The sequence below is a fragment of the Xyrauchen texanus genome, chromosome 16 (genome assembly GCF_025860055.1).
Source record: "Xyrauchen texanus isolate HMW12.3.18 chromosome 16, RBS_HiC_50CHRs, whole genome shotgun sequence".
Taxonomy (NCBI): domain Eukaryota; kingdom Metazoa; phylum Chordata; class Actinopteri; order Cypriniformes; family Catostomidae; genus Xyrauchen; species Xyrauchen texanus.
This window is the reverse complement of record NC_068291.1, coordinates 13,805,006-13,818,308: the sequence shown is the minus strand read 5'-3', so window position 1 is coordinate 13,818,308 and position 13,303 is coordinate 13,805,006. Positions and strand designations below refer to the sequence as shown.

The 13,303-nt window shown below is 37.9% G+C and overlaps 1 protein-coding gene across 4 annotated transcripts in view; it reads left to right on the top strand.

Moving 5' to 3' along the window:
• The window catches only part of LOC127657359 (echinoderm microtubule-associated protein-like 5), a 167,683-nt gene that overhangs the window by 109,529 nt on the left and 44,851 nt on the right, over positions 1-13,303 (top strand). For all 4 annotated transcript variants that reach the window (XM_052146108.1, XM_052146105.1, XM_052146106.1 and 1 more), the window contains exons 16-21: positions 742-835; positions 4,199-4,299; positions 5,922-6,115; positions 6,199-6,310; positions 8,777-8,904; positions 12,835-12,976. In XM_052146108.1, coding sequence (XP_052002068.1) covers positions 742-835; positions 4,199-4,299; positions 5,922-6,115; positions 6,199-6,310; positions 8,777-8,904; positions 12,835-12,976 — 771 coding nt within the window. The remainder of the gene's footprint in view (positions 1-741; positions 836-4,198; positions 4,300-5,921; positions 6,116-6,198; positions 6,311-8,776; positions 8,905-12,834; positions 12,977-13,303) is intronic.

Here is a 13,303-nt window from a genome sequence, read left to right as displayed (position 1 = left end):
CTGTGATTAACATCTTTTATATAATGACCTCTAAATTGTATGATTGATTGTTTCCAAGCTATTTTATTGTCTTTTGTATCACTCTGCTCTCTCTCTATTTTCATATAAACACGAGTTAGAATATGCAACTCAAAATGTTTAGCCAGCAACTGTAGTAAAAATGGAGGCCTTGTAGGACTGTTTTAAATGTAATGCATTACAAGTAAGATAATAGATTATGTAATCTTTTCATCTCAAATAAATATTTCATGTCCATGTATTTATTTAGTTGTTGAGAAGCTGTGTAATAAGCAGGATAACGTACAGCCAGCCAGTCATTTTAGAAAAATAAACAAATAAACAAAGAAAAATTGCTTCGTGTTGGTGTCCTGATCACCCTGTCTTGGTTTATTTTGATACAATGACCAGGTGAATATACTGTACATAATCACTTACTAATTTCATGTCTAACTCAAAGATTCCAATGTCTAGAAAAGCCTCTCTTATCCAAGAACGATAAGTCTCTTAATGCCTGTCAATGTCGCAGACCTAAACATAGATGATTATTCTCATTAGACGCTATCCAACTAAAATTCCCACTGGAGCGATGCATTTGTTAACTGTCACATTACATTACTTGAGATGTCTTGTTTCGTAGTTAATGGGGCGGAGATGGCATAATGAGATTACGCTGTTATGGAGTTATTTAGTGGCTGATGTTGAGTGTAATCAGAGCAGCATGGTGTGTGTGTGTCTTCACAGTGGATGGGAAAAGACTAGCTTCAGTGGGTCTGGATGACAATCATACCATCGTCTTGTGGGAATGGAGGAAAGGAGAGAAGCTGTCTACCATTTGGTGAGTGAATAACAACTGTGAGCTTTGACGCATTAGGGACCCCATGACATTTTCAAAATTGGCGTTTTGTGGCTTTTAGTCCATGTCTGTTAGCTTTGAGGCCATCTATGTGGCAGTGTACTCCTAAAATTTTACAAAATGAACTTTTAGTAGATATTCATATTTAAAATGGACATTCTTTCTCGTCCAGGAACAATTTTGTCTAATAAAATGATCTCTTGAATGAGAATGGCCTTCTCCTTAACCATTTGTAACCAATTAGCATTAGCAAATAATGTTTTTTCTAGGTTGTGACGCAATTGGACAAGTCCTTCGATATGTCCCACCCATTCATTGTCCATCCATCCATCCTTCCATCCTTCCATCCACCAATTTATTCATTTGTCCGTCCATCATTCATCCTTCAAACCATACACCCATCCATCCGTCCATCATCCATCCATCCATCCATCCATCCATCCATTTATTTATTTCATGGGGTTTTAATGAAAGAGAAACTACATATTCATTAACAATTTTGTTTGTGCAATGTTTTTATGGCATCAAATGGTTCACTTTTTTATTGACACAATGCTTTGAAATAGTGTTCCTAGTTCTCTTTTTGTATCTACATCCCCTAAAAATACTTTGGTGTCTATACATTACATTAGATAAGCTTCTCTATAAACTCCTTCATGACATTAGTCTGTTTATCATACAATCTTTCATCTCAGCATGGTCATTAGCACAGAAGCAAATGCGGAAGCCTGCTGCTTTTTTCTTTTTTTTATGGCACAGACAACAGAAGTTTCATCCTTCTATGCAAATTGCCAAATTGTGCAATATATCGGTCTACAAATTTGAAAAGCACTATATTACGTTCTTTTGATTGTCTTGAAGTAATACTTCACCCAAAAATGTATACTAATGATTTACCAGTCTGCTGATCTTCTCTTGAGAATGTGCAACAGACGTCAAGACTTTAAAAAGGAAAGTTGTGGCTTTTTTCTGATTGGATGAATCATGTAGGTTAATGAACGATATTACTTGCTGGAAAAATTATTGATTGTGATTAAAATTATTAAATAAATCGAATTATTTATTCAAAATTGGTGTCTTTTATCATATTGCTCTTGCCACTAATTTGTAAAAGCAATAAGCCACTTGAGGCAATGTGTTACAGTAATTTAACAGCTAAGGGGTTTTTCACATGGCAAGAAAAAGTATGTGAGCAGGTTTTCTGCATTAATTGGTCATAAAATGTGATCTTCATCAAAGTCACAAGTGTAGACAAACACAATGTTCTTAAGCTAACAACACACAAACAATGAATCTTTCATTTCTTTATTGAACACATCCCATTAAACGTTCACAGTGCTGTAGAAAAGTAAGTGAACCCCTAGGTTAAAGACATCAACAAAAGCTAAGAAGAGTCAGGAGTTGGCCAAACTGGCATCCAGTTCACAAAACGAGATTGTAGGTGTGGGTTAGAGCTACTTTGACTTGTAAAAAAAACACAGCAGAATGCTCAATGAGGTAAAAAAAAAAATAACCGTAGAGTGACAGCTAAAGACTTGAAGGAATCATTGGATTTGGTTAACATCTCTGATGTTCATGAGTCTACTATACGGAAACATTTAACAAGCATGGTATGTTTGGCAGGACACCATGAAGGAAGCTGCTGCTTTGCAACAAAAACCTTGCTGCATGCCTGAAGTTCACCAAGTACCACCTTGACACTCCACTACCTCCTGGGGAAATGTTTTGCAGACTGATGAAACTAAGGTTTAATTGTTTAGGAAGAATGTGCAGCACTACATGTGACAAAAAAAGGGCACTGCATACCAACATGAAAGCACAACATGAAGTACGGTCGAGGGAGCATCATGAATTGGAGCTGCTTTGCTGCCTCCGGCCTGGGACGTTTGCCATCATCAAGGGAAAAAAGAAATCCCAAGCTTATCAAGATATCCTACAGGATAATGTCAGGATGGCTGTGTGCCAGCTTAAGCTTAGTAGAAGTTGGGTGATGCGGCAGGACAATGCTGTGGAAGGACATTCACACCAGACATCCTAAGAATATGGCTGAGCTGAAGCAGTTCTGAAGAATGGTCCAACATTTCTTCTGAACATAGTGCAGGTCTAATCCACAGCTACCAGAAATGCTTGGATGAGGTTATTGCTTCCAAATGAGCATCGCCAGTTATTAAATCCAAGGAATCACATACTTTTTCCACATCACTTTGAATGTTTAATGGGATGTGTTCAATAAAGACATGAAAGATTATAATTGTTTGTGTGTTGTTAGCTTAAGCACATTGTGTTTGTTTATACTTGTGACTTTGATGAAGATGAGATCACATTTTATGACATATTAATGCAGAAAACCTGCTAATTCCAAATGGTTCACATACTTTTTCTTGCCACTGTAGTTTTGTGCCTAACAAGACTTCTAAACCATGGTAAAATCACTGTCCTGTCTTGGCTTGTTACTTTAATTGAGTTAAGTCTCTGAGAATGTGCTTGCTCTTATTAATTGAAGCAGTTCTATTCCCTGTCTGGTTGCTCCTGAGTTTAGAGGTAGTGCGGAGCTAAAGTCAGTTCCTCCCTGGGGCCTTCTCTGGTAGTAAGGGTGGGTGTGCGGGTGGAAGTTAATAGGGCCTGACAGTGCAGCCGCTGCTCAGTACTCTGCCCCCTCCACACCGGGGCCTAATGCAGAGTCCCCTGTGCTGCTGCCTTCACCGCTGCGACTCACACAGAGGAATTAGCACAGCAGACAGCCCAACAGTGCTTCTTGTGAACCTTTAAAGGAATGTATCACCCAAAAATGACAATTCTGTCATTATTTATTCACCCTCATGTTGTTATAAACCTGTATGCTGTTAATCGTTTTCATTTTACACAAGTACAATCGCGATTCATCTCTTTTCCATACAGTACAACAACAATACATACTGCTATCCAGGGACTGTAAAGCTCAGAAAAAGCTATTTAAAAATATTACAACACCATAAAGGCACCATAAAAATGCCATTAAAGTAGTACATACAAGTACATATAATCTAGCCTGCATCCACGTCAGATTCATAAGAACTACTATAATGATACTTTTGTTTTTTGTACTTTTCAGAGCGTGACAGCTCTTATTGACTATGAACTGTTGTCGTATGGCAAAATCTCTGTAAAGATTCTTTTAAAGATTCTGTTCCACTGACAAAATACTTTGAAATGACATGAGAGTGAGTAAATAATGACTGAATTTAAACTTTAAACTTGTCAGTGTTGAGGGCAGTTTGGTTGCTAACACTTTGGTGTCAGCTATTGCATTGGTGAATAAATACTGTACCTGTTTTTAATGGTTATGTCTCTTTTATCCATTTAAAGGGGAAGTAAGGAAAAAATATTTGTCATTAAAATCAACCCGTACATGCCAGACAAACTGATCACAGCTGGAGTGAAACACATAAAGTTTTGGCATAGAGCAGGTAAGACTAAACATCTTGTGAGGTTTATGAATTATTGTGCACACGCATGTGTCAAGTTCATAGAAATGTAATTTTTGTGTCAATGTTGGTTTTGTAAATTTATTGCATTATGTATATATATACACTCACCTAATGGATTATTAGGAACACCATACTAATACTGTGTTTGACCCCCTTTCGCCTTCAGAACTGCCTTAATTCTACGTGGCATTGATTCAACAAGGTGCTGAAAGCATTCTTTAGAAATGTTGGCCCATATTGATAGGATAGCATCTTGCAGTTGATGGAGATTTGTGGGATGCACATCCAGGGCTCGAAGCTCCCATTCCACCACATCCCAAAGATGCTCTATTGGGTTGAGATCTGGTGACTGTGGGGGCCATTTTAGTACAGTGAACTCATTGTCATGTTCAAGAAACCAATTTGAAGTGATTTGAGCTTTGTGACATGGTGCATTATCCTGCTGGAAGTAGCCATCAGAGGATGGGTACATGGTGGCCATAAAGGGATGGACATGGTCAGAAACAATGCTCAGGTAGGCAGTGGCATTTAAACGATGCCCAATTGGCACTAAGGGGCCTAAAGTGTGCCAAGAAGACATCCACCACACCATTACACCACCACCACCAGCCTGCACAGTGGTAACAAGGCATGATGGATCCATGTTCTCATTCTGTTTATGCCAAATTCTGACTCTACCATCTGAATGTCTCAACAGAAATCGAGACTCATCAGACCAGGCAACATTTTTCCAGTCTTCAACTGTCCAATTTTGGTGAGCTCTTGCAAATTGTAGCCTCTTTTTCCTATTTGTAGTGGAGATGAGTGGTACCGGTGGGGTCTTCTGCTGTTGTAGCCCATCCGCCTCAAGGTTGTGCGTGTTGTGGCTTCACAAATGCTTTGCTGCATACCTCGGTTGTAGCAGTGGTTATTTCAGGCAAAGTTGCTCTTCTATCAGCTTGAATCAGTCGGCCCATTCTCCTCTGACCTCTAGCATCAACAAGGCATTTTTAGCCCACAGGACTGCCGCATACTGGATGTTTTTCCCTTTTCACACCATTCTTTGTAAACCCTAGAAATGGTTGTGCGTGAAAATCCCAGTAACTGAGCAGATTGTGAAATACTCAGACCGGCCCGTCTGGCACCAACAACCATGCCAGCTCAAAATTGCTTAAATCACCTTTCTTTCCCATTCTGACATTCAGTTTGGAGTTCAGGAGATTGTCTTGACCAGGACCACACCCCTAAATGCATTGAAGCAACTGCCATGTGATTGGTTGATTAGATAATTGCATTAATGAGAAATTGAACAGGTGTTCCTAATAATCCTTTAGGTGAGTGTATATAAAAATAAATATTTAGTGAGTTTAAAAATGTCAAGTTGTGTAGCCACCAAGTGAAAGGTATTAAAATATAAAAATATCTTGCACCCTAAATACATGAGAGTGCACTTAAATTAATCATTAATTTCAACAATGTTTTCAAACATATTTTGTGAGGTAAACATTTTTTTTTGCACAATATTAATTTTCATTAACAGACAAAAAAATAGTGTAACCAGAATTGTGTGGGAAACACTGACTGATGCTGATGTTTATGTAATAAGCTTGTGATTTCCTCAGGGGGTGGACTGATTGGGAAGAAGGGCAGCATGGGAAAAACTGAGACCATGATGTGCGCTGTGTATGGCTGGACGGAAGAAATGGTGTTCTCTGGAACCTGCACCGGAGATATTTGTATCTGGAGAGATATGTTCTTAGTAAAAACGGTCAAAGCTCACGACGGGCCTGTTTTCAGCATGCACGCCCTGGAGAAGGTACAAGATTCAACTTCATACAGGAAATGGAGCCACTATCTGCTTCAGAAATGTAATGTGTTCTCATTTTTTTTTTTCAATAGGGCTTTGTTACTGGTGGAAAAGATGGTATAGTGGCTTTGTGGGATGACACATTTGAGAGATGCCTCAAGACGTATGCCATCAAAAGAGCGGTGTTGGCCCCAGGCTCAAAAGGTGAGTTTTCCCTCACATTTTTGAGCTGCAGCAAAGTGCAACAGTTTGGTTCAGGAAGTAAAAATCCTATTAATTATCACCATAAAGAAATAGATAGATAGTGTTAAAATATAAACCTTTCAACACAGACCTTCATTGATTTCAGAGGTTGTTAAGTGACCATATATAATTTTGTAGTTGCCAAAAGTGAGTTTTATACCTAATATTTAAACTTTAAATGAAATTAAATTAAATAATTTGGTTGAATTGTTAAATTCCTGGTGAATAACTACACTACACATAATCCTGAAGAGAGAGCTTCAGAGAAGTCACTGCTACCATGGCATCTTCAGGCCTGAAACTGAAGTTGAATAACTTGAGAATAAAATATTCTTGATTGGAGTTTTTTTTTGATTACTTCACAGTGAGGTAGAAACACAAAACAATAATTGGCAAAAAAATTTAAACCTTGAATTTAAAAAAAGTAGAAAACTGTGCAAAAATATACTAAACTAGTATATTACAATTGCACTTTCGTTTTCAATGCAAGAACTTTTTACAAGAATGCATCCAGTGTTACTAATAATATTTTACTTATAGAAGCCACTAACTTGAAACTGGGTTGTTATAACCCTGAGAAAATGTAATCCTGGGTATTCAGGTGTCAAGAATTCATATACATTCAGTGGTCTCCTGAAAATCCGGTGACTATGGGGACATTTTTGCAAAATGACTATGTGACATTTTTAAGGTAAAAGCTCCATCATGTTCTACAATCAACAAAACCTACCACCCTAACATTAGTATTATAAAAAAGCAAATGTGAGATGAAAAACAGATGAGTTTTTTGGGGGGAGGGGGTGGGAAACTGCTGCAAAAGAGCTTAGCAGTGAATGTCCACTCCCATGAAGCAAATTACATAGGTCTCTCTTTAAACTCTCAAATTAATTTTGATATAGGTTATATATTCATATGTAAATGTAATCTTGCAATATATTAAAACTAAAATATGTTTTTTTTATACTTAAAATTAGGTCTATGCAATATGGACAAAAAACATATATAATATGCATAGTTCCCCTTCTGTCACTCACTCGACGTTGTGTCGATGTAGTGACACTAGGGGTCTCCCTTGAGAGCCTTAGAGAATTGGCGAACAGAATTTGCATGGCCCTCCCCCGGACATACGGGTATAAAAGGAGGGAAGCGTGTGTCTGTTCAGACAGATTTTTGTGTTTCTGAGAGCTGAGTAAAATCCACTGCTGTTCCACTCACTTCTAAAGAGCATACTGTGTTGGAGATATGGAGCATTTCAGTGGCTTTTCTCTTCTTCTGCACGCCAGTGCAGACTACACCCCTCTGGGTGCTTCGATAGCCCTCTAAAAAAAGAGTATATATTTCTCTAAAAGAGTAAGCACTTTGACGTTGAACGTCTTTTTAAAGACGTGTCTTTTTCAAGATGCCTTTCCGTCTTTGTGTCATTCCTGGATGCGTTCGTTACCTCTCCGCTTCTGCCTCACATGTCTGGGCAAAGATCACACCGAGGCAGCATTTATGGTTTCCTTCTTCCAGGGGAAAGCCACTTCCACGGGTATAGGGCGCGGTTTCGGCGGGTAAATTCCCGCCAACCACCCGTTCACCAGCACGCTCGTCTGCCCCCGTCTAGACCCGAGATGAGACCGGCTCGCCTTATGGCCAGTTTGATGTCTCTTTCGGAGCCCCCGAGCTGGATGAGAGTTTCGTCCTTGCACCGAAGAGCGTCTTGGTGGACTCCGGCGCTGAGGACTCGACTGGGCTAGCGCCTTCGGGTGTGCGGTCCAGTCTGAGGCTGAAGCCGAGCTGTCCGCTATGCTTGCCCGGGCTGCCGTGAGTGTGGGGCTGGACTGGATCGTCCATCCCTCAGCCCTCGTGGCTAGATGATCCGTTCCTGGGTTCAGGGCGCCGCTCACAGCCATGCCCAATCCCCGGTTCCTTTCTTCCCGGAGGTGCATGATGAGCTGACAAAGTCGTGGAGGGCACCTTTCACTGCCCGAAACCGACTTCCTCACTCATCCGCTCTCACTACCTTTGACAGCGGGGCGGTCTATGCGACAGATACATTGTGCTGCAATAGTGGGGTTTCCCTCTACAACATACTCTGGGGTTCCCCTGCCGTACTTGATCACATATGCAAATATGCACTCTTCAACACCTTTCCTGCTTGCTGATGTGATTTTCCTTGTGACTGCCTTGGTCCCTATCACAAAATAACTCTGGAGAAAATTAATGGGACAAATTTTTTCGTAACCAAGGACAATGTTGAACTTAATTCAAAAAATGCATATATGAAGCCTCTTAGCTTTAACAATGTGACATTGTGTAACTTGTGCAATAAAAGCTAATCAGGTCAAATACACCATACATCCTCTAAGAGTATTCTCTGTGTTTAATAAATAGTATGCCAAGGTCATGAATGGGTGTTTATTAATAACCTGTCCCCTCCTGCAGGTTTGCTTTTAGAGGACAACCCCTCCATTCGTGCCATATCGTTGGGTCATGGACACATTCTTGTAGGAACAAAGAACGGAGAGATTCTGGAGGTTGACAAAAATGGACCCATCACACTTCTGGTTCAGGTAAGGTACACATTCAGCAGTTCACTGTCCTCCTATTGAGTCATAGCAGCACATCAGAAGAGCTTTCCGCTAGAGTTTTCTGGGTTGTTTCTAGGCTTGGGATCAATGCTTTTTTCAAGCATCGATATTAAGAATATTTTCCTGATTATTATCTATATAGTAAATCAGGATTTTTTCAGCTATAGATAGGGCTGCTGATTGCACAATATTCTTCATCTTTTTCAGAACAAAATTTTGGTAAAGCTTGAGTGGCAGGGTTAATTAAAGGGGCTCACCGTATGCAGATGACATGGTGCATTCTAAAATTCAAAACAATTATTTTCTGCGAAGGTACACACCCATGCCAATACTCAGCATCAAAATTCTGCAGTGCCACATAGCGCAAATGGCATAGTTTTTCATTAAATTTGAACCAAATCATTACCAAAGGACAAAGACTGTAGCCATCAATGGATGATATATTGTTTACATGTATCTTTCATAGAACCTACACAATGTATTTCAGTTACAGATATGTAATTTTGAGGTTTGACAACAGGAATGAAAGACCTATTCAAATCTACATACAGAGAAATTGCATAATAAACTTTGCTATTTCTCAGATTTCGCAGTTTCACCAGTTTCATACACTAACCTGCAAACTTGTTATTGTCACTTTAATTCTTGAAGAAGTACATTAAAAAAAACCTCTTTGGACTGCCATCTGCTGCGCTGCATCAGTCCGTCATCTGTGTTGAGATACCCAAGGAGCTCTAAAATACCGGTGATACCTGTGCCTTGTGACCTGCTTCATTAAATGACATATTACCCCCTTATGGTCTCCCAATGCTATTACAAATGGAAAGCACACAAATTAGACTTCTAATTTAAATGTTGGCAAATTTTAATACATTGATGACTCAAAAACAATTGATGAAATAATGTGCATGTAATCAGTAATCTTGATTACATAATCATATTACAAAAATCAAGTACTTTTAATTGGATTAAATTACATTTTAAAATACTTGTAATTGGACTTCATTTATTTTTCTATAGATTACATAATTACATATTAACAAGGCATTGGCAGTCAATTGTTAATAATTTATTCATAAATGTTATATCAATATCATCATATTCTTAACCCGAACTGCAATAGTCTCACAGATGAAAATTTTGAGCTTGTGCTACTTTTACATTACAACAGTAAGATATGCACCTCAGCTAAGGAATAGATGATGGACTATTACTAAGTAGTGAGGTTTTAAAGTAAGTGTGTCAGAGTTTTGAGCTGTTAGCTTTGACTAAGCAGTGTCATTGCTGTTGTTTTCAGGTTTATTATTGTTTGTTCATGTAATGTTTCTGTTCTTTTATGCACTTAAAATTAAATAGAAATGGTTTTAAAAATGATTTATTATATCTTACTGTCTCACCGGTGGTGTGCATCTCACACATTAAGCTTAATTGCTTCAAAGGATCTTGTAGATGCCATCTCTAAGGGTCCTGCCTGCAGGTTAATAGTTCAACTGCAAAATTTGCAGCAACATGGAACACAGCTCATCACTCTACTGTTGCTGATGATGCAGTGGAGTCCACTGAATGAAACTTGACATAAAACCTGACAGAATTGTTCAGAAGATAATATCTTGCACCTCAGCTTTGGGATAGGTGATGGACTATCAGTAAGCAGTAAGAGTTAAAAATATTTCAGTGTTTTTAGATGAAAGCTTTGTCCTAGACATCATCGTTGCTGTTGATTTCATGGTTATTAATTTTCGTTCATTTTACGATTGCTTTATGTTGATTTCCCATGTAACGTTCGCAATGCTGCTGTTGTTTTATGCACTTAAAATTAACTTGATGTCTCAGTGTTTTTAATTATAAACTCTGGCCATGCACTGTTAGATTTAATGTTTATTACATTCATGTAATATTTAATGCACTTTTTAAAAATGTCACAAGGAGCTCTTTTTGTTAGTTATACAGAAAGGGATACATTTTCTTCCTCTTTCTACTTTTATGTTAAAATGATTATCCTACTCAAATGCATGTGACATAAAATAAAATAGAATTAGGTTGAAAGTAATAAAAAAGTAATCAGAGTAGATTACCCCAAAATGTAATCTATGAGATTACGTTTTTGATTGATTTGTAATCAGTACCTGATTACAATTCACAAGTAATCCACCCAGCACTGTCGGTATTTTATTACATCCCTAGTGGTTTCAAGGGTGTTGCTATGCATTTGCTAGGGCATTGCTAGGTGGATGTTAGGATGTTCTAGGTGGTTGCATGATGGTCATTTACTGTCCCAAGTCAAAAGAGGCCACCTCCATATCTCCATATCATATTCTGGTCCATAAATATGATTTAAGTCCCACCTTCAATGTAGTATATTGAATTTTTTATGTCTGTTTTATTTTCCGCCATGTAAAACTCAGTTGCTAGGAAAACAAAAACCTCTAATCAACAAGCCACATTATTTGAGTTATCGTTTATGTCCCTTGTGTTTTAATCACATACCTTGTCACATTACACATTGCCTTGTTACACTATTGAGTAATAAAGATTTTAATTTATAATGTATTCAAAATAATATACTGTACTCTAAGCTTCACTTCATTTAACATAAATGTCAATATCAGTTTGGGCATTCACATTTTTAAAGGTTTAGTTAATGCAGTGTTTCCCTTTCAAAGTAATAAACATATACTGAATACACACTTTGAACTCAGTATTGCAGGAAATTAAGCAGCGTAATAGATTCCTGTTGCCTTTGCCCCAGTAAATTAAACTCTCATTCGTAATCTATAATGTGCATACATTATCTGATTAATACCTGCACATACCTTATGGAACCGCATGAAGGCTGTATATTTTCTTATTATTTAGCTATATTAATCTGTATACACCTGCTGCTATTTTGTGCTCTGACAGTGAGCTGGTCATTTTTTCAGTTTTCAAAACCACATTCTTACAGTTAATAGCAATTAAAATCACAAAAAAGTAGTGCTAAATGTCTATCTAACATGTTTACATAGACATATAATTACAAGAATGTGTCTGTCTGTGATTGCCCCATAACTGAAGGAACAGTAGAATAGGATATGTGAGTATGAATACGTTCATACTCTTTCAATACAATATCCTTTTCAGTACTATCATATTGACTTCAATTTAACTTTTTTTTTCATTTTATATTTCCCATTTCCTTTTGCAACACCTGGAAGTAAATGACCCTGAGAATGATGAGCCAGTCAGGTGTCTGTCTCTGTATCTACTTCTCAACATTAGGCTGCTTAAAATGTTGTGTTCTGCATAGCTGAGATTTTGCTTCACTGGAAGTAAAATTGCTCCAGTTCCATTTCAAAGGGAAATGAAATGCTCCAGACACTATAGTTATGTAACAAAATGTATATGGCAGTAAATGCAGACTGGGCAAAAATAGTAGATTTCCATTTCTTCTGCACTCCAACTTCCATGGTTTAAAGGTATTTCATTTTTATTTGTAGCTCAGCTTGACAGGGAACCACTGGTTTTTGGATGCTGATTAAATATGCATCTGTTTGACTCAGGCATCATGATTAATTACTGGTTGGTGCTTGTTATTGTTTAACTCAAGTAATTGTACTTACTAAATGTAACATATAATTTGTTGCAAACCCTCCATTGTCAAGCATTCCTCATGGGCATTATTTAATCTTGTTAATTTGTCAAGCGATTATTAGCATGGAGAAATAAAACAAAAATACAGCAAGCATGTAAAATTTAGCAAGTAAAGAGCACTCACTTTGCCGACCACACTGCAAGAAAACATTTAACCTTGATTAAACTGTTATGTATTATATATACACTGTTGGAATGGCATGCTGGTTAAGCTGGTCTTTTTAACAAGGAGTTTGTTAGTAGCCTTACATTAATAGTTTTTATGGGGTGGGATTTATTTAGGGTCACATGGAGGGCGAGGTGTGGGGTCTTGCCACTCACCCTCATCTACCGTTGTGTGCCACTGTGAGTGACGATAAGACTCTGCGCATATGGGACCTCTCACCCAGCCACTGCATGCTTGCTGTACGCAAACTCAAGAAAGGTAGGCAAAAGTTTACACTGTCTTTACACTAGAATATAACTGTCGGTGTATAATGAGATCACTAAGGTCATTACCAAACATACAGTTGCACCAAAATGTTTTCGAGCACTCAAGTATCACTTAACTTATCAAACTAAGATACTCTGCAGACCAGCAGTTTAATCAGATGGCCATAATAGAACAAATCCTTAAGATATACCATCAACTTAAATGAAATGTCTTTGATGATCCTAAGAATTTATTGGGTCTTAACATATTGTAATAAACAATGGTAAGTTACTTCACAATTAAAAGAGGATTGTGTAATAGGTTAACTTCATCTTACCG